At 43.5% G+C, this 20,899-nt stretch overlaps 1 protein-coding gene across 3 annotated transcripts in view; it reads right to left on the bottom strand.

Annotated features, from left to right (window-relative positions):
• LOC118364993 (RAC-gamma serine/threonine-protein kinase-like) overlaps positions 1 to 20,899 on the bottom strand; it is a 44,986-nt gene that overhangs the window by 2,577 nt on the left and 21,510 nt on the right. For all 3 annotated transcript variants that reach the window (XM_035746862.2, XM_052490628.1, XM_035746861.2), the window contains exons 2-13: positions 17,737 to 18,111; positions 16,136 to 16,261; positions 13,907 to 14,018; positions 13,382 to 13,529; positions 13,104 to 13,235; positions 12,453 to 12,518; positions 12,071 to 12,139; positions 11,569 to 11,691; positions 11,208 to 11,336; positions 3,513 to 3,727; positions 2,859 to 2,946; positions 2,398 to 2,500 (exon numbers count right to left, since the gene is read on the bottom strand). In XM_035746862.2, coding sequence (XP_035602755.1) covers positions 2,398 to 2,500; positions 2,859 to 2,946; positions 3,513 to 3,727; positions 11,208 to 11,336; positions 11,569 to 11,691; positions 12,071 to 12,139; positions 12,453 to 12,518; positions 13,104 to 13,235; positions 13,382 to 13,529; positions 13,907 to 14,018; positions 16,136 to 16,261; positions 17,737 to 17,782 — 1,357 coding nt within the window. In that variant the 5' untranslated portion in view covers positions 17,783 to 18,111. The remainder of the gene's footprint in view (positions 1 to 2,397; positions 2,501 to 2,858; positions 2,947 to 3,512; positions 3,728 to 11,207; positions 11,337 to 11,568; positions 11,692 to 12,070; positions 12,140 to 12,452; positions 12,519 to 13,103; positions 13,236 to 13,381; positions 13,530 to 13,906; positions 14,019 to 16,135; positions 16,262 to 17,736; positions 18,112 to 20,899) is intronic.

Genomic DNA, 20,899 nt, shown 5'->3' with positions numbered 1-20,899 from the left:
AAACATTCTGTGGCGTACCGCATTAGCATCGAATAGCCCCCGTGACATGCAACTTTTCAGGGAAGTTAGGAACCAATATACATACACAGGCATTGAGGAAATTTAGGAAATTTGTATCCTGTAGCACAAACTCCCAAAAGTCCTGGGACACTGTAAAATCCATGGAGAATAAGAGCACCTCCTCCCAGATGCCCACTGCACTGAGGCTAGGAAACACTGTAACCACTGATAAATCTTCTATTATTGAGAATTTCAATAAGCATTTTTCTACGGCTGGCCATGCTTTCACCTGGCTACCCCTACCCCAGTCAACAGCCCTGCACCCCTCACAGCAACTTGCCCATGCCTCCCCCATTTCTCCTTCACCCAAACCCAGATAGCTGATGTTTTGAAAGAGCTGCAAAATTTGTACCCCTACAAATCAGCCAGGCAATACAATCTGGACCCTATCTTTCTAAAATGATCTGCCAAAATTGTTGCAACCCCTTTTACTAGCCTGTTCAACCTCTCTTTCGTATCGTCTGAGATTCCCAAAGATTGGAAAGCTGCCACAGACTTATATCTATCCTACCCTGCCTTTCTAAGGCCTTTGAAAGGCAAGTTAATAAACAGATTACAGACCATTTCGAATCCCACTGTACCTCCGCTATGCAATCTGGTTTCAGAGCTGGTCATGGGTGCACCTCAGCCACGCTCAAGGTCCTAAACGATATAACTGCCATCAATAAGAGACAATACTGTGCAGCCGTATTCATCGACCTGGCCAAGGCTTTCGACTCTGTCAACCACCAAATTCTTATCGGCAGACTCAACAGCCTTGGTTTCTCAAATGACAGCCTCGACCTGGTTCACCAACTACTTCTCAGACAGAGTTCAGTGTGTCAAATCGGAGGGCCTGTTGTCCGGACCTTTGGCAGTCTCTATGGCGGTGCCACAGGGTTCAATTCTCAGGCCGACTCTCTTCTCTGTATACATCAATGATGTCGCTCTTGCTGCTGGTGATTCTCTGATCCACCTCTACGCAGACGACACCATTCTGTATACCTCTGGCCCTTCTTTGGACACTGTGTTAACCTCCAGAAAAGCTTCAATGCCATACAACTCTCCTTCCGTGGCCTCCAACTGCTCTTAAATGCAAGTAAAACTAAACGCATGCTCTTCAACCGATCGCTGCCCGCACCCTCCCGCCTGTCCAGCATCACTACTCTGGACAGTTCTGACTTAGAATATGTGGACAACTACAAATACCTAGGTGTCTGGTTAGACTGTAAACTCTCCTTCCAGACTCACATTAAACATCTCCAATCCAAAATTAAATCTACAATCAGCTTCCTATTTCGCAACAAAGCATCCTTCACTCATGCTGCCAAACATACCCTTGTTAAACTGATCATCCTACCGATCCTCGACTTCGGCGATGTCATTTCCAAAATAGCCTCCAACACTCTACTCAACAAGTTGGATGCAGTCTATCACAGTGCCATCCGTTTTGTCACCAAAGCCCCATATACTGCCCACCACTGCGACCTGTACGCTCTTGATGGCTGGCCCTCGCTTCATATTCGTCGTCAAACTCACTGGCTCCAGGTCATTGACAAGTATCTGCTAGGTAAAGCACCGCCTTATCTCAGCTCACTGGTCACCATAGCAGCACCCACCCACAGCACGCACTCCAGCAGGTATATTTCACTGGTCACCCCCAAAGCCAATTCTTCCTTTGGCTGCCTTTCCTTCCAGTTCTCAGCTGCCAATGACTGGAACGAACTGCAAAAATCACTGAAGCTGGAGACTCATATCTCCCTCACTAGCTTTAAGCACAAGCTGTCAGAGCAGCTCACAGATCACTGCACATAGCCCATCTGTAAATAGCCCATCCAACTACCTCATCCCCATACTGTATTTATTCATTTATCTTGCTTCTTTGCACCCCAGTATCTCTACTTGCACATTCATCTTCTGCACATCTACCATTCCAGTGTTTAATTGCTATATTGCAATTACTTCGCCACCATGGCCTATTTATTGCCTTTACCGCCCTTATCTCATTTGCACACACTGTATATATACTTTTTTATACTGTATTATTGACTATGTTTGTTTATTCCATGTGTAACTCTGTTGTATGTGTCAAACTGCTTTACTTTATCATGGCCAGGTCGCAGTTGTAAATGAGACTAGCCTACCTGGTTAAATAAATGTGAAATAAAAAATAAATAAACTTAAGGTCACTTGAGTAACAGTGTTAACTTAGAATAATCACTAAATAAAAGCCAGTACCACAGCACAACACCCCCAACAATTCAACAGACTAATCATCCTATGGCAGAGTCTATGGCAGGAAACCCCTATTCCAAAGAAGTGGGCCGAACCGTGCAGAGGGATCCGATGGACACTTACATTTCTCCGGGGGAGTGATGGTGATCGTCTGTGCCGTGAACTCCTCATCGAAATACCGGGTGTCTGTCTCTGACGAGACCTGTGGCATGAAGGGGGGTACCAACTGTAGGGGAGAGAGAGGGGACACCGTTGTCACATGTAATATATAATTGATATGCCATTTAGCAGACGCTTTTATCCAAAGCCACTTACAGTAGTTAGTGGATACATTTTTGTATCGGTGGCATGAGGAGTCAAACCCAAGATCTTGACATCATGCTTTATCAACTGAGCCACACAGGACCAGTGACACACTGATTTCCGTGGCTTGTGTGTGACGTCAATATTTGCATATTTGACTGGAAAAATGCCAGTCATCTTCACCTGCGTGGAATATTCCGAATTCGTTCAGAAGTCGGTGGGAGGGCAGAGAACTGGTTTAATGAAATCCTAAGTGATCAGGTGTAGAAGAGGAGACTCACCTTTTTGTCGTAGACGTCTTGCCAATCTATAGCCACAAAGAAACTGTGGCGCATTATCTCCTTCGCATCGTCTGGACCGCCACCGAGTCTGTCGTAAATAAAGAAAAGTACAAATGTGAACACTTTCTAGAAAACCTGTCAAGAAACAAGACAACATGAGCTAGGTGCAAATCCTGGAATAACATCAAGGGGTGAATGAGAGAATGTTCTCCCTTGGGTTTACCACTAACCTAGCTGCCTCAAGCTTTTAGTGACAAAACGGCTTTGTAGCAGAACAATAAACAAATGCAAAATTGTGATGAGCTAGTATTTCATAAAGCAGGATCAATGAGTGAGCCAGTAACTCCTATACAAAAAAGACGAAATGATGGGAAGTTACAGTTGAGGGCTGGTTAGCTGATTAGCATGAGTCAATAATCCACTTCAAGTTGATCTGTTACGAAGAGGGAAATGTGTTGTGTCAAAACTATTTGGCAGAGTTTGTTGGCTGATCACTGACCCAGCTTCGTATAATCCCCCACTGGAGCCTTGGTGTGTGTGTGTGTTCGTTCGTCTGTCTGCATACCTGTGCCTCTGTGTGTACATCTCTCTTGCTTCAATGCATGCATGTCTGTCTGTGTGTGTGCCCGAGCGTCTGTTTCTATCTCTCTGTACCGTTTGTTGGGGTCCTTGATGAGCAGGCCGGAGAGCAGGGACTTGGAGTCGGAGGAGAGCGTGCGTGGAAACTTGATTTCCTCCATGAGGATCAGCTCAAACAGCTTCTCGTGGTCCTGGTTGTAGAAGGGCAGCCGACCGCACATCATCTCATACATGACCACGCCCAGACCCCACCAGTCCACCGCCCGGCCGTAGTCATTGTCCTCCAGCACCTAGCATAGGGACATCATGACATAATACAGTATGTTTTACCCACTTCATATGTATATAATGCATTCAATTTTGACCGATTAATTGGGGCCGATTTCAAGTATATAAAAAAACCTGCATGCCGATTACATTGCATTCCACGAGGAAACTGCATGGCAGGCTGACCACCTGTTACGCAAGTGCAGCAAGGAGCAAAGTTAAGTTGCTAGCTAGCATTAAACTTAATCTTATAAAAAACAATCAATCTTCACATAATCACTAGTTAACTACACATGGTTAATGATATTACTAGGTTAACAAGGTTGTCCAGCGTTGCATATAATCAATGCGGTATCAATGCGGTAATTTGTCATCGAATCACAGCCTACTTCGCCAAACGGGTGATGATTTAACAAAAGCACAACCTTTGCACAAATGTACCTAACCATAAACATCAATGCCTTATTGAAAATCAATACACAGAAGTATATATTTTTAAACCTGCATATTTAGTTAAAAGACATTCATGTTAACAGGCAATATTTACTATGGAAATTGTGTCACTTCTCTTGCATTCATTGCACGTAGAGTCAGGGTATATGCAACAGTTTGGGCCGCCTGGCTCATTGCGAACTAATTTGCCAGAATTTTACGTAATTATGACATAACACTGAAGGTTGTGCAATGTAACAGCAATATTTAGACTTAGGGTTGCCACCCGTTCGATAAAATATGTAACGGTTCCGTAATTCACTGAAAGAATAAACATTTTGTTTTCGAAATTAAAGTTTCCAGATTTGACCGTATTAATGACATTAGGCTCGTATTTCTGTGTGTTTATTATATTATAATTAAGTCTAAGATTTGATGAAGCATGCTGACTGAGCGGTGGTAGGCAGCAGCAGGCTCCTAAGCATTCAATCTAACAGCACTTTCCTGTGTTTGCCAGCAGCTCTTCGTGTAACCGATGTGAAATGGCTAGCTAGTTAGCGGTGGTGCGCGCTAATAGTGTTTCAATCGGTGACGTCACTCGCTCTGAGACCTTGAAGTAGTGGTTCCCCTTGCTCTGCATGGGCCGTGGCTTTTGTGGCGCGATGGGTAACAATGCTTTTTAGGTGTCAGTTGTCTATGTGTGCAGAGGGTCCCTGGTTCAAGCCCAGGTAGGGGCGAGGAGAGAAACGGAAGCTATACTGTTACATTCGCAATGCTTGAAGCACTTCAAGCCTATCAACTCCCGAGATCAGGCTGGCAATACTAAAGTGCCTATAAGAACATCCAATAGTCAAAGGTATATGGAATACAAATGGTAGAGAGAGAAATAGTCGACGCCTCATAATTCCTATAATAACTTGCGGCTCAACTTGAAAGGGGTTCCTTAGTTATTTTACCGTTCATGTCTTCCATAGAGAATGTCTTGATCTACTTCAAACAAGGTCTGTCTTTCGTGCAGGCTTAAACCGCCTCGATGTTTTGATACTCGTGTAAATCTCACTCGGATAAGGTAACGTTTGTCAACATATTTTCATATATCAACTGTACAAAAAAATGTATTTGCTTATAAACTCAGCACAAAAATAAACGTCTCTTTTTCAGAACCCTGTCTTTCAAAGATAATTCGTAAAAATACAAATAACTTCACAGATCTTCATTGTAAAGGGTTTAAACACTGTTTCCCATGCTTGTTCCATGAACAATTTATGAACATGCTCCTGTGAAACAGTCGTTAAGGCACTAACAGCTTACAGATGGTAGGCAACTTAGGTCACAGTTATGAAAACTTAGGCCATTTTATTACCTGTTCAGGAGTCTTATGGCTTGGGGGGGGGGGGTAAAACAACTGTTGAGAAGCCTTTTTGTCCTAGACTTGGCACTCCAGTACCGCTTGCCATGCGGTAGTAGAGAGAACAGTCTATCACTGGGGTGGCTGGGGTCTTTGACAATTCTTAGGGCCTTCCTCTGACACTGGTGTAGAGGTCCTAGATGGCATGCAGCTTAGCCCCAGTGATGTACTGGGCCGCACGCACTACCCTCTGTAGTGCCTTGCGGTCAGAGGCTGAGCAATTGCAGCTGTAGAACCTTTTTAGGATCTCAGGACCCATGCCAGATCTTTTTAGTTTCCTGAGGGACAATAGTCTTCACGACTAACTTGGTGTGTTTTGACCATTCTAGTTTGTTATTGATGTGGACAACAAGGAACTTGAAGCTCTCAACCTGCTCCACTACAGTCTTGGCGATGAGAATGGGGGCGTGCTAGGTCCTCCTTTTCCTGTAGTCCACAATCATCTCCTTAGTCTTGGTTATGTTGAGGGATAGGTTGTTATTCTGGTACCACCCGGCCAGGTCTCTGACTTCCTCCCTATATGCTGTCTCGTTGTTGTCGGTGATCAGGCCGACCACTGTTGTGTCGTCTGCAAACTTAATGATGGTGTTGGAGTCGTGCCTGGCCATGCAGTCGTGGGTGAACAGGGAGTACAGGAGGAGACTGAGCACACACCCCTGGGGAGCTCCAGTGTTGAGGATCAGCGTGTGTTGTTACCTACCCTCACCACCTGGGGGCGGCCCATCAGGAAGTCCAGGATCCAGTTGCAGAGGGAGGTGTTTAGTCCCAGGATCCTTAGCTTAGTGATGAGCTTTGAAGGTACTATGGTGTTGAATGCTGAGCTGTAGTCAATGAATAGCATTCTCACATAAGTGTTCCTTTTGTCCACGTGGGAAAGGGCAGTGTGGAGTGCAATAGAGATTGCATCATCTGTGGATCTGTTTTGGCGGTATGCAAATTGGAGTAGGTCTAGGGTTTCTGGGATAATGGTGTTGATGTGAGCCATTTACCAACCTTTCAAAGCACTTCATGTCTACGGACGTGAGTGCTACGGGTCTGTAGTCTTTAGGCAGGTTGCCTTTCTGTTCTTGTGCACAGGGACAATGGTAGTCTGCTTGAAACATGTTGGTATTACAGACTCAATCAGGGACATGTTGAAAATGTCAGTGAAGACACCTGCCAGTTGGTCAGCACTTGCCCGGAGCACAAGTCCTGGTAATCCGTCTGGCCCCTCAGCCTTGTGTATATTGACCTGTTTAAAGGTCTTACTCACTTCGGCTACGGAGAGCGTGATCACACAGTCATCTGGAACAGCTGATGCGCTCATGCATGCCTCAGTGTTGCTTGCCTCGAAGCGAGCATAGAAGTGAATTAGCTCATCTGGTAGGCTCGTGTCACTGGGCAGCTCGTGGCTTTGCTTCCCTTTGAAGTCTGTAATAGTTTGCAAGCCCTGCCACATCCGAAGAGCGTCGGAGCCGGTGTAGTATGATTCAATCTTAGCCCTGTATTGATGCTTTGCCTGTTTGATGGTTCATCGCAGGGCATAACATGATTTCTTTTAAGCTTCCGGGTTAGAGTCCTGCAACTTGAAAGCGGCAGCTCTACCCTTTAGCTCAGTGCAAATGTTGCCTGTAATCCATGGCTTCTAGTTGGGGTATGTACGTACAGTCACTGTGAGGACAATGTTATCGATGCACTTATTGATGAAGCCAGTGACTGATGTGGTGTACTCCTCAATGCCATCGGAAGAATCCCAGAACATGTTCCAGTCTGTGATAGCAAAACACTCCTGTAGTTTAGCATCTGCTTCATCTAACCACTTTTTTATAGACCGAGTCACTGGTGCTTCCTGCTTTCATTTTTGCTTGTAAGCAGAAATCAGGAGGATAGAGTTGTGGTCAGATTTACCAAATGGAGGGCGAGGGAGAGCTTTGTACGCGTCTGTGTGTGGAGTACAGGTGATCTAGAATTTGTTTCCCTCTGGTTGCACATTTAAAATGTTGATGGGAATTTGGTAGAACTAATTGAAGTTTCCCTGCATTAAAGTCTCCGGCCTCTAGGTGAGTGGTTTCCTGTTTGCTTATTTCCTTATACAGCTGACTGAGTGCGGTCTTAGTGCCAGTCTGTGGTGGTACATAAACAGCCACGAAAAGTATAGCTGAAAACTCTCTAGGCAAGTAGTGTGGCCTGCAATTTCTCACAATATACTCTACTTCAGGCAAGCAACATCTAGAGACTTTCTTAGACTTCGCGCACCAGCTGTTGTTTACAAATATGCACAGACCGCCCCCCTCGACTTACCGGACGGAGTGTGCTGTACGATTTTGCCAGTGCAGCGTGTATCCCGCTAACTGAATATCCATGTCATTCAGCCACGTCTCCGTGAAACATAGGATATTACAGTTGATGTCCCGTTGGTAGGATATTCGTGATTGTAACTCGTCTAGTTTACTGTCCAATGATTGCACTTTGGCGAGTAGTATTGACGGTAATGGCAGCTTTCTCACTCGCCTTTTCCGGGTCCTGACCATGCACCTGTGTCGCTTCCTCTTGAAAATAACGAGGATGCCGGCCTGGTTGGGTGTTTGAAGAATGTCTTGTGCGTCTTGTTTGTTGAAGAAACAATCTTTGTCTAATCCGAAGTGAGTGATCACTGTCCTGATATCCAGAAGCTCTTTTTTCCCATAAGATACGGTTGCACACACATTATGTACAAAATCATTTACAAACAATGCGGGAAAAAACACAATAGCACAATTGGTTGGGCGGCCGTAAAACTGATGCCATTTCTTCCGGCGCCATGTTCAGTTTGTCTCAGTTGTTGAATCTTATATTCATACAAATATTTATACATGTTAAGTTTGCTGAAAATAAACTCAGTTGACAGTGAGAGGACGATTATTTTTGTACTGAGTTTATTTATCCAATATTGATCAGAGTTACCTTGTCCTATGGATATCTACACAGTTATCAAATTGGCAAGGTGGTATAAGCCAACACGAAACACAGACCTTATTTGAAGTCAATCTAAAAATGTCCTGTGAAATAAATGAATGAAGGAACCGCTTTTCAGATTTTGCTGGAAGGTGTCATGGAGATTATGACTCACACTTTGGTAGTCAATTCTTACCGTGCCCATTATTAAAATAGGATTTCCTGCATATAGAAATGACAGTTTTTGTTTTCAACATTCATCACAGGTAACTCTATTTTTATTATTCAAACAGTTGAGAGTATTTGTGTCTCCTAAGCAGACTCTTCAGTATCATTGTCACTTCAGAGAGCTCTGTGTGTATGTGTGTGTACACAAATATATTAATTTTACAGATGGCAGAGAAAAGCAGAGCACCACTGTGGGACTATTACATTGAATTGGCACCAGGGAAAGCAAGGTGTCTTATTTGTGATGAAGATGTAAGCATGGGGTCAGCAACTGCTAAATCAAAAAATACCACCAAACTGTGGAATCACCTTAAAAATCCCCCATCCAAAAGCCCATAAGGAAGCAAATTATGAAAAAAAGCAAACGCAAATTCTTCACAAGGAAAAAGTGATACAGACAAGTCACATACAGACATCGCAGGCTAAAATCTTTTTAATAAAAAAATCTAAATGGCAGGACAAAGACCCAAGGGCCAGGAAGATGGATGAAGCAATTATTGAGATGATTGCCATTGACAACCAGCCATTCACAGTGGTGTCTGACGTTGGTTTTCAGCAGCTGATTACTCTTGCTGAACCCCGGTACAGGATCAAAATATAAATGATTTTGCACCGAAATGCTAGATAAAACACATGAAAGAGTTGTGATGAAAGTGAAGAATCTGGTGGCACCAGTGGACGCTCCACACATGGCATTTACAACTGACTGCTGGTCAGGCAATACATTGTCCCTGATGTGTCCTACTGGACATTTCTTTGACAATGTCTGGACAAGAAAGCAGGTTGTGCTGAATGTCAAGACTATGACTGGATCACAGATAGGAAACTACGCCAGAGAGATGTTTTTGACCATGTTGGAATACTGGGAAATCCACACAGAACGTGTAGTGCTGGTCCTCAGGGACAGTGGGGCAAACATGGTGAAAGGTATGAGACTGGCAGAGCTTCCAGACTTCAGCTACAGTGCACACACCCTACAGCTTGTAATCAATGATGGCCTGTCCAGTCAGAGAGCTGTGCTAGACATTATTGCCATGTTGAAGAGCTGTGCAACTCACTTCGACCACTCTGTTCTGGCCAAACAGAGGCTGAGGGCCATTCAGGAAGAGCTTGGCCTTCCCAAACACAGCATCATCCAAGCAGTTCAAACTCGCTGGAACTTCACACTACACATGTTGCAGAGGATGTTTGAACAGAGGCGTGCACTGAATGAGTATGCAGGCGAATACGGACACATCAGCAGTTTGTCTGCTGCACAGTGGGACATGATCTCAAACCTAAAGTTCCCTGGTGCTGGAAACTGTCCTGGATCCATGTTACAAGAGCTATGCCTTCACCTCAGGGACAGCACAGTGGCTGAAGGAGGAGTCTGACCTACTAAGGAAACCAAATCCAAGAGCCACAGCAGATGGGACAAGTGAAGAGGATGACCCAGATCCAGGCGCAAAAAGGCAGAATCTGGGTAGATCAGCCACCCAGTCTGGTGGACAACCTCTACGCTAAAATCCTCGGAAAGCTAAGAGGGCAGGGATGAAGTTTCGAAATTGAGTTGGAGTGTCAACTCACAGCGCCTGTCATTGACAGAAAGAGCGGCTTGCCTTTTGAGTGGTGGAAGCAGAATGAGGACAGACTTCAATCACTTGCTCCGTTGGCAAAGAAGTTTCTCTGTCCCCCACCTTCTTCGGTCCCAAGCTAGTGTTCAGTGAGGTGGGGATAATTTATGAGAAGCGGAGGAGCAGACTGACAGGGGACCATGCAGACAAGCTCTGCTCTTTGCAGTACAACCTAAAACTTCTTAACTGAGAACATTAAAGACCCATGAAAGCTGGTGGTTCCTTTTAGCATATGTTTTGAGCTAGTAACTTAAACTTTAGCTTTTTTACATGGCACATATTGCACTTTTACTTTCTTGTCCAACACAGTTTTTTGCATTATTTAAACCAAATTGAACATGTTTCATTATTTGAGATTAAATGTATTTATTTATGTATCATATTAAGTTAAAATAAAAGTGTTCATTGTTCATTCAGTATTGTTGTAATTGTCATTATTACAAATAAATAAATACAAATCGGCACCTGCTTTTTTTGGTCCTCCAATAAAAAGTATCGGCGTTGAAAAATCATAATCAGTCGACCTCTAATTCTAGTCAAGGATCATCCTATATAACTACTGCACATTTATTGTCCATAATGTCTATACACACCACCATATACATATATATTTTGGACTGACATTGCTCGTTCTGATATTTCTTCTTTATTTTGTGGATTTCTGTGTATTGTTAGGTATTACCACACTGTATCCTCTTGGCCCCCTTGGGAGCATACCGTTGTTCTCTACACCTGACTCTTTTCCGTGCAAGGGCTTTTGTCTCTTGGCAGTAGAGCTCTGCTTTACTCAGTACACTGATGTGGTTAGTATATTAGACACCTAGAATATTTCCTCCCATAAGAAAACATGGATAGATCTCACAACATGGCATTCTGGGTAGTGTAGTGTACATCAGTGTGAGCGCTGACCTCTGGAGCCAGGTACTCTGGCGTGCCGCAGAAGGTCTTCATGGTGGCCGTGTCGGTGATGCCCTCTTTGCAGAGGCCGAAGTCCGTGATCTTGACGTGCCCGTCTTTATCCAGCATCAAGTTCTCCAGCTGCCAATGAGAATAAATATCATGTTATATGTTGAATATACACCCCTATAATATATCCATCCTCAACAGAATGCTCTTTTTACACGTTTTAAGTCAAAATCTTCACTTTGTCTCCCATTGGACTTAGTTAGGATTGGAAGTAAGGATTCGCTTCTAAGAGAAGTCTACACATGGTGTTATGACAGATATTAGCCAAACTGTTGGACAGTCATTGCTATATGAATGAACGTACCTTCAGATCGCGGTACACTATCTTGGCAGAGTGAAGGTAGTCCAAAGCGGAGACGATCTCAGCTCCGTAGAATCGGGTGCGGTCCTCGGAAAACACTCGCTCTCTTGACAAATGGAAAAACAGCTGCGAGGAAAAATATGTATTTACACATCTGCATATAAAAAGATATAGTTCCATTCACTAATAGCTCTCTTATAGCTCTCTAAAAAACATGTTATGGGCCCATATTCACAAATTGTCTCAGAGTAGGAGTGCTGATCTAAGATCAGTTTTGCATTTTAAATCAGAATGAATAGAAGAGGGACTTGATCCTAGATCAGCATTCCTAATCTGAGACGGTCCCTGGAAATAATTATTTCGGCTCCTGGAAAGAATTCTGTATGGTGGAAGAGGAAGGTGCGCCTGTCTCAGGGAATCCTCATCAACACACCTAGTGTCTGTAAAAAAAAAAAAAATTGCTAATTTTTCCCCAGGTATCTCAGGTAGCACAGGCATCTCTTACCTCTCCTCCGTTCACATACTCCATGACAAAGCACAACCGGTCCTTGGTCTGAAAGGAGTACTTCAGAGACTAGAGAAAAATAACAAGAGTTGCACCATCATTGTTGTTTTGTTTCTTTACATCCACACAAACAGACGTTCATTTATCTTGTGAATTCATATCTAATTACACGTGCAACAGTAGATCAGCTTAAATGTTTATTCAATCAGACTTTGCTTTTGACTGAGTCTGTGGATGCATCCCAAGTGGCACCCTATTCCCTATATAGTGCACTACTTTTGACCAGAGCCATATGGGTGCCATTTGAGACATGGCCTCCAAGTGAATAATACAGGCTTACAGTATAAAGTTTGCCTTCAAGTCTTTGCTAAACAATACTCACTGTTAGGAATGGATGCCGGGTGTTTTTCAACACTCTGCTTTCTGTGAGGGTGTGAGCAACTTCGTCCTGAGTTACAAGGAAAGAGAGGAAAATCCAGAAACGGCGGTAGAGAGAGAGGGAAAGAGAGTGGGAGAGAAAGACAGAATGTTAGGATGTAGAAGGTACAAGGCGCCAAATGGTGATATCTGGATCCATTCCAACAGGGCTCAGTTCTTTCTACCAGTGTTTCGACCGCCGGTCTGTGGGATGGTCCCAGACACTCATTTAGTCAGTTCTATAGTGTTAGTTTAGTTGAAATGTACTTCCAAGCAGGAAAAAAACAGTTCTAGTTTGCTGATGTACATATTACCTCTACTAACCTGTACCCCAGAACATTGACTCTGTACCGGTACCCCCTGTATATAGCCTCGCTACTGTTATTTTACTGCTACTCTTGAATTATTTGTTACTTTTATTTTAAAAAATGTACTTATCTATTTTTTACTTAACACTTATTTTTCTTAAAACTGCATTGTTGGTTAAGGGCTTGTAAGTAAGCATTTCACTGTAAGGTCTGTTGTATTCGCCGCATGTGACATAACATTTTATTTGGTTGATTTGATCCCTAGACTAAAAAAGGTTGAGAGAAACTGCTTTAAAACCAGCCAGTACCTTGGCGATGATAACTTCTTTCTTCAGGATCTTCATGGCGTAATAAGTTCCGCTCGCCTTCTCCTTCACCAGAATGACTTTCCCAAAAGTGCCTTTTCCCAGTAGTTTCAGATAGTCAAAGTCATTCATTGTCTGTCAGAGAGAAGAGGAAAGTAGAGGAGAAAAAAAGAAACGAGAAGAGGAGAAGCCTTCATTGAGATGAGAGAAACAATCTTGCTTGGTGTTTATGTGCCCATCTACCAATGTATGACCTGCGCTCAGTCCCCAGAGCGGCTCACCTTCCGTTTGTGTTGGCTGGTGGAGGTGTCCATCTCCTCCTCGTTGACCTCATTCTCGATCTGCGACGTGGGGCTGCACAGGATCCCCTCCTCCTCCTGCTTGGCCAGGGAGTCGGCCACCATCTGGATGGCCTCGGCCCACTCATCCCTGGAACCAACCAACAGCAGCTCACTTTAATACACTGCTTTACTGCGTGTGTATGTGTGCGTGTATATGTATGCTGAGGAAAGCACACATTTCGAAAAGTGCAGGGTACAAAATAAATGTCATGGAGAAACCTAGAGACATACCCCCATTCTGTCTGGATGCTCCTGTGGTTTGCTAAAACTAGTTACATCAAAACATGCAACTGCTGCTGTGGAAGTTTTATGCTTAGATTAACATGTTTTAGCAGCATCTAAACAGTGTATAGGTATTCTTCTTCAATTTTCAATAGCGTTTTCCCTAAAGGCGAGAGATGAGGAGGCAAGGCTGTAGTAGAGGAAGAGGAGAGAGAGGAGGGAGGGAGAGAGAGGGTGACCCACCTCTCATCGGGCGTGTCCACGTGGAATGTCCTCTCAATAACCGTTGTCCACTGCAAACAGCGGATGATGAACGTGTTGGGCTTTGGCCGCTCTGTCTTCATCAGCTGACATTCTGAGGAGAGGGAGAAAGAGGGGGGAGAAATAGAGGGTGTGTCGGGAAGGAAAGAGAGGGAAGAAAGAGGGAGAGAGAGAGAGAGGAGGTGGGAGAGAGCAAGAAGGTAAAAATAAAATGAGTGGGGTGATGAACGAGTGATTGAATAAATCCTTCATACCATGGAGGTTGACAAAGCATCATAGAATAAACATTTGTCACTCACTACTGTTTCAGGAGATAACGGTGGCAACATAGTGTTGTACTATACTCAAGTAGCGCTAATTTAACTCTGAACGTTTGACAGAGACACATTGGCTCTTGGGAATGCACACTGCCTAAAATGGGAACCTTTAATGATATTTTTAAATTAAGGTAATTGTAGCACAATGCCTTAGGAAAGTATTCAGACAGCTTTACTTTTTCCATATTTTGATTTGTTACAGCCTTAATCTAAATTTGATTAAACAGTCATCCCCCCTCAATCTACACGCAATACCCTATATTGACAAAGCAAAAACAGGTTAAGACATTTTTGCTAATTTATTAAAAATACAAAAAACTGAAATATAACATTTACATTATTGAAGCACCTTTGGCAACGATTACAGCCTCGAGTCTTCTTGAGTATGACGCTACAGGCTTGGCACACCTGTATTTGGGAAGTTTCTCCCATTCTTCTCTGCAGATCTTCTCAAGCTCTATCAGGTTGGATGGGGAGTGTTGCTGCAGAGATATTTTCAGGTCTCTCCAGAGATGCTCGATAGGGTCCAAGTCCGGGCTCTGGCTGGCCACTCAAGGATATTCAGACCTATCCAGAATCCACTCCAGCGTTGTCTTGGCTGTGCTTAAGGTCGTTGTCCTGTTGCAAGTTGAACCTTCACCCCAGTCTGAGGTCCTGAGCGCTCTGGAGTAGGATTTCATCAAGGATCTCTCTGTACTTTGCTCCATTCACTTTCCTTCTATCCTGACTAGTCTCCCAGTCCCTGCTGCTGAAAAACATCCCCACAGCATGATCCTGCCACCACTTTTCACCATAGGGATGGTGCCAGGTTTCCTCCAGGCTTGACACTTGGCATTCAGGCCAAAGAGTTCGATCTTGGTTTCATCAGACCAGAGAATCTTGTTTCTCATGGTCTGAGTCTTTAGGTGCCCTTTGGCAAACTCCAAGTGGGCTGTCATGTGCTGTTTTACTGAAGAGTGGTTTCCGTCTGGCCACTCTATCATAAAGGCCTGATTGGTGGAGTGCTGCAGAGATGGTTGTCCTTCTGGAAGGTTCTCCCAACTCCACAGAGGAACTCTAGAGCTCTGTCAGAGTGACCATCAGGTTCTTGGTCACCTCCCTGAGCAAGGCCCTTCTACCCGATTGATCAGTTTGGCAGGGCGGCAAGCTCTAAGAAGTCTTGGTGGTTCAAAATTTCTTCCAGTTAAGAATAATGGAGGCCTCTGTTCTTGGGGACCTTCAATGCTGCAGAAATGTTTTGGTACCTGTCCTCAGATCTGTGCATCCACACAATCCTGTCTCGAGGCTCTACGGACAATTCCTTCGACCTCATGGCTTGGTTTTTGCTCTGACATGCACTGTCAACTGTGGAACCTTATAGACAGGTGTGTGCCTTTCCAAATCATGTCTATTCAATTTAATTTACCACAGGTTGACTCCAATCAAGTTGTAGAAACATCTCAAGAATGATCAATGGAAACAGGATGCAACAGAGCTCAACTTCGAGTCTCATAGCGAAGGGTCTGAATGCTTATGTAAATAAGGTATCTGTTTGTTATTTTTAATACATTTCCAAAGGATTTTAACAACCTGTTTTCACTTTGTCATTACGGGGGTATTGTGTGTAGATTGCTGAGGATTTAAAAAAATATTTAATCAATTTTCTAATAAAAATGGGGAAAAAGTCAAGGGGTCTGAATACTTTCCGAAGACACTGTATATTGTAATACAATATACCCAACACACTAAGAAGCGGTTTCCTGGGACAGATTAAACCTAGTCCTGGACTCAATCATTTTCAATTGAGATTCTCCATTGAGCTTGCTCTTTAGTCCAGGACTAGGCTTAATCTGTGTCTGAGAAACCGCCCCCAAATGGTTTAAAATGGGGACTGATAATGGCGAGGAGAACCTACTTGCTACAGAGAAGTTATTGAGGGGATAGGCCAGGTCTGCGTCCTGGGGTTTGTCTTTGTAGCCGATGAAGGATCCGTCTGTCTTCAGCAGGAAGTAGCGCGGTCTCCAGTTCTTTATGTACTCACCTGCAACAAGTCCAGCAGGAATTGGTTCATACTGGAAACTTAGCCTATCAGTTTTTATAGTTACTGACTGACTGGCTGGCTGCAGCAGTGGTCAGACCTTCACTGCATCCTAAATGGCACTCTTCTCATTATAGTTCCAGGGCTATGGGCCCTTGACAAAAGTAGTGTATTATAAAAGGGAATGAGATGTCATCTGGGATGTACCCCTATGTACGGCTTTAAGGAAGTGCATTTTCATTTAACAGCATGGCAGGATGATTCATCATGGTTCAAGAAGGTTAATACATAATTACTTAATACGACGGTCCATGCTTGTGTTTGCTTGCAAGATCTCCATGCGGACCTTGTTGTAGAGGAGCTCCATTTTGCTAATAGCCTACATGGTATTATTTAACTTTTCTTTTACCACAAGTGACAGTGTGTACAAAGTACAAAAAAATGCAGTAATGACTTTGTAATGACAATTTAATACAAGTATAAAACTGATTGTTTGCTACTAGTTTAACTCTAAACCACTAGCTACCCTTCAGTGTTTAGAAGACTAACTGGATTTTGTACCCAGCACAAAAGTGCCTGTAACAATTCAGTGGCTCCCGGGCTGTGAAAGGAAGGAACTGGGGAGTTAAGCCATCCTCCGAAAACTCAAATTTGTCTGTGGCAGTGTCACAGCCTGAGGCTAAATAAATAACCACACACACACACTCCATGTGTTCAACCAGTCAACACAGCTTAAAATCATCCATACCACATGCTGTGCATACTAGCTATAAATCAGGGGTTGGAACCGGTTCAGGGAACAGATCCGAAAACTGGAAAATAACAAAATTAAACGAAAGTGATCTAAACTGTTCCGGAACAGAACCGTTATATTAAACTCATGGGAACCAGTTAATAACGTTATTTTATGTTCCGGGCATTTTTTTATGGTCCCACAAAAATCTCAGAAATTCATAGAAGCTGCTTCTCTGTAGGTATAGTTCTGTAGGCCTAATTCAGATAATGCATGTCATAAGATGCCCAGCGCTTCAAGCCAAGCCTCCTCCATCTTCTCTCGCCTGAAAATTTTCAGTCGCATCTTGCGCCCTGCTCTATCCACACTGATTGGTGAAGTAATTTAATGCTGAACGAAATGTTAAAAAAATAAAACGTTTTCAGAGGTTTAAAAAGGAACGATATAAAGAGTACGTTTTTGGTTCGAAATGGTTCAGAACTTTATTTTGTTGTCAGAACGGGAAAAATAATGGTTCTGTTCAGAACAAAACGATTGGAAAATAATTTTGGTTCCAACCCCTGGATATCATAATACAATATTCCATTGATTCCCTTCCCTGTTGGTTCCATGTTTATGTATATACAGGTATTTGGGGACCCGGGGGTGTTTGAAAAGGGGTTTGTTTTTGATATGAACTGTGAAAAAACTAAACAAATTCCAAGACAGTAAACATCACCGATCATCAATCAATCAATCGACTCACCTCTCTTCTGAACCCAGCCTTCCTTGACAACGTTTTGGTCACTCATAGTGGCGTCGCCTTGACCGTCAGCCCAGCGCTCAGACCCAAGGGGGTGGGTGTGGGGGGAGTTCAGCAGTCCTGACCTTGCTGTCTCTTTCTCACAGACACACGCCCACTCTCCTCACTCCGTCTCTGTGTGTTGTCTCTCTCTCTCCCTTACTCCATCTTTTTCCCCAACTCCCTTGGCTCTCTCTCTTCTCCTTTCTGCTACCTCCTCGCCACTCGTTTTCCTCTCACTCTCTGTCTTTACTCCCCTAGCCGTCTCTCTCTCACACTACCTTTCTCTCCACGTCTTCCTTCGCTCTCTCTCTTAAGGCACTCCAGCGGTGACTCAGCCTGGAAGGAAGCAGGGGAGAGAGAAAGGAGGGGGGGAAAGGTCCATGGATTGCTCCACACACACACACACACACACACACACACTACATCCCCACCCCCTCTCGTTCCTTTACAAACACCTACGTGAGAACTGGGGTCATTGTTAAGACCCAGAATGCGCTTCCCGTCCCCTCCCACCGGCAGATTTGTCCCCTTTCCTCCCTCTCTCTGCTCTTTGGCGGGCCAAATACTGCTTATACAGCGCCATTGACCAGATTTTCTAGAGTAGGCCTACATAATGCTTTTGACATACTGGATGCTTTTCCCATTGATCTCCAATTGGGATTTGGAGTGATTGACTGAGGTCCGTGCTAATGATGTCATCATTGTAGCCAATAGCCAATATACTTAGATGTGACTAAATATACGCAGTGAAAAGTAACTGAAGATCAATGCTTTTAGAGATATCAGACTGGCCAGGTTGGGATTCAAGTTATATACAGTACCAGTCAAAAGTTTGGACACGCCTACTCATTCCAGGGTTTTTCTTTATTTTTAATATTTTCTACATTGTAGAATAATAGTGAAGACATCAAAACTATGAAATAACACATGGAATCATCTAGTAACCAATAAAGTGTTAAACAAATCTAAAAATATTTTATATTTGAGGTTCTTCAAATAGCCACTCTTTGCACTGATGACAGTTTTGCACTCTTGGCATTCTCTCAACCAGCTTCATGAGGTAGTCACCTAGAATGCATTTCAATTAACGGGTGTGCCATCTAGTAACCAATAAAGTGTTAAACAAATCTAAAAATATTTTATATTTGAGGTTCTTCAAATAGCCACTCTTTGCACTGATGACAGTTTTGCACTCTTGGCATTCTCTCAACCAGCTTCATGAGGTAGTCACCCAGAATGCATTTCAATTAACGGGTGTGCCTTGTTAATTTGTGGAATTTATTAAATGTATTTTCTTCTTAATGTGTTTGAGCCAATCAGTGTTGTGACAAGGTAGGGGTGGTATAAGGTAAAATACCAAGTCCATATTATGGCAAGAACAGCTTAAATAAGCAAAAAGAAACAACAGTCCATCATTACTTTAAGACATGAAGGTTAGTAGATCTGGAACATTTCAAAGACTTTTAAAGTTTCTTCAAGTGCAGTCGCAGTAACCATCAAGCGCGATTATGAAACTGCCTCTAAAGAGGACCGCCACAGGAAAGAAAGACTCAGAGTTACCTTTGCTGCAGAGTTCATTAGTTCATTAGAGTTACCAGCCTCAGAAATTTCAGCCCAAATAAATGCTTCAGAGTTCAAGTAACAAACATCTCAACATCAACTGTTCATAGGAGACTGTGTGAATCAGGCCTTCATGGTCAAATTGCCACTACTAAAGGACATCAATAAGAAGAGACTTGGGCCAAGAAACATGAGCAATGGACATTCGACCGGTGGAAATCTGTCCTTTGGTCTGATGAGTCCAAATGTTTGGTTTTGGTTCCAACCAGTATGTCTTTGTGAGACTCAGAGACAGTTGATCTCTGTATGTGTGGTTCGCACCGTGAAGCATGGAGGAGGTAGTGTGCGGGTGCTTTGCTGGTGACACTATCAATGATTTATTTAGAACACTTAACCAGCATGGCTACCACAGCATTCTGCAGTGATATGCCATCCCATCTGGTTTGTGCTTCGTGGGACAATCAGTTGTCTTTCAACAGGACAATGACCCAAAACACACCTACAGGCTGTGTAAGGGCTATTTGACCAAGAACGAGAGTGATGGAGTGCTGCACTAGATGACCTGGCCTCCACAATCACCTGACCTCAACCCAATTGAGATGGTTTGGGATGAGTTGGAGTGAAGGTAGAGGCCAACAAGTGCTCCGCATGTTGAAAAAGCATTCTAGGTGAAGCTGGTTGAGAGAATGCAAAGTGTGCAAAGCTGTCATCAAGGCAAAGGGTGGCTACTTTGAAGAATCTCAAATAAAAAATATATTTTGGATTTGTTTAACACTTGTTTTGGTTACTACATGATTCCATAGGTGTTACTTTGTCGGTTTGATGTCTTCACTATCAGAAAATGAGTTTTAAAACATTTCAAAGGGTATGTCAACTTTTGACTGTATATCTTTAATTTAACCAGGTACGTTGACTGAGAACACGTTATAATTTACAGCAACAACCTGGGGAATAGTTATAGGGGAGAGGAATAAGCCAATTGGAAGCTGGGAATGATTAGCTGGCTATGATGGTATGAGGGCCAGATTGGGAATTTAGACACTGGCGTTAAGACCCCTACTCATACATAAGTGCTATGAGATCTTTAGTGACCACAGAGAGTCAGGACACCCGTTTAACATCCTATCCGAAAGACAGCACCTTACACAGGGCAAAGTCCCCAATCACTGACCTGGGGGAATGGGATTTTTTTTTTTAGACCAGGGGAAAGTGTTCCTCCTTACTGGCCCTCCAACACCACTTCCAGCAGCATCTGGTCTCCCATCCAGGGACCGACTTGAACCAACCCTGCTTAGCATTAGAGTTATAACAGTATTGGGATGCAGGATGGTATGCTGCTGCTAGATCGAGGCTATTTGTTTCTTTCAAAGCGCATATGTTGCTCAATCAAACAAAGTTTGTGTAGAGTTCTCAAGGCACCCATTATCTAACAGTGTAGTAGATCAAAACATCTCAATTAAAAGCGGCAAAGTCTTGTGTGGTCCTAATACGCAGCCCTGACCTTGCCACAGTCTCTGACGTTGTTTGTGCATATCCTAATAGACAACTTAGAATAATCCATTGG

Source organism: Oncorhynchus keta, chromosome 32, assembly GCF_023373465.1.
Source record: "Oncorhynchus keta strain PuntledgeMale-10-30-2019 chromosome 32, Oket_V2, whole genome shotgun sequence".
Classification (NCBI taxonomy): domain Eukaryota; kingdom Metazoa; phylum Chordata; class Actinopteri; order Salmoniformes; family Salmonidae; genus Oncorhynchus; species Oncorhynchus keta.
The sequence above is the reverse complement of the archived record's forward strand: the minus strand, read 5'-3'. Positions and strand labels throughout refer to the sequence as shown.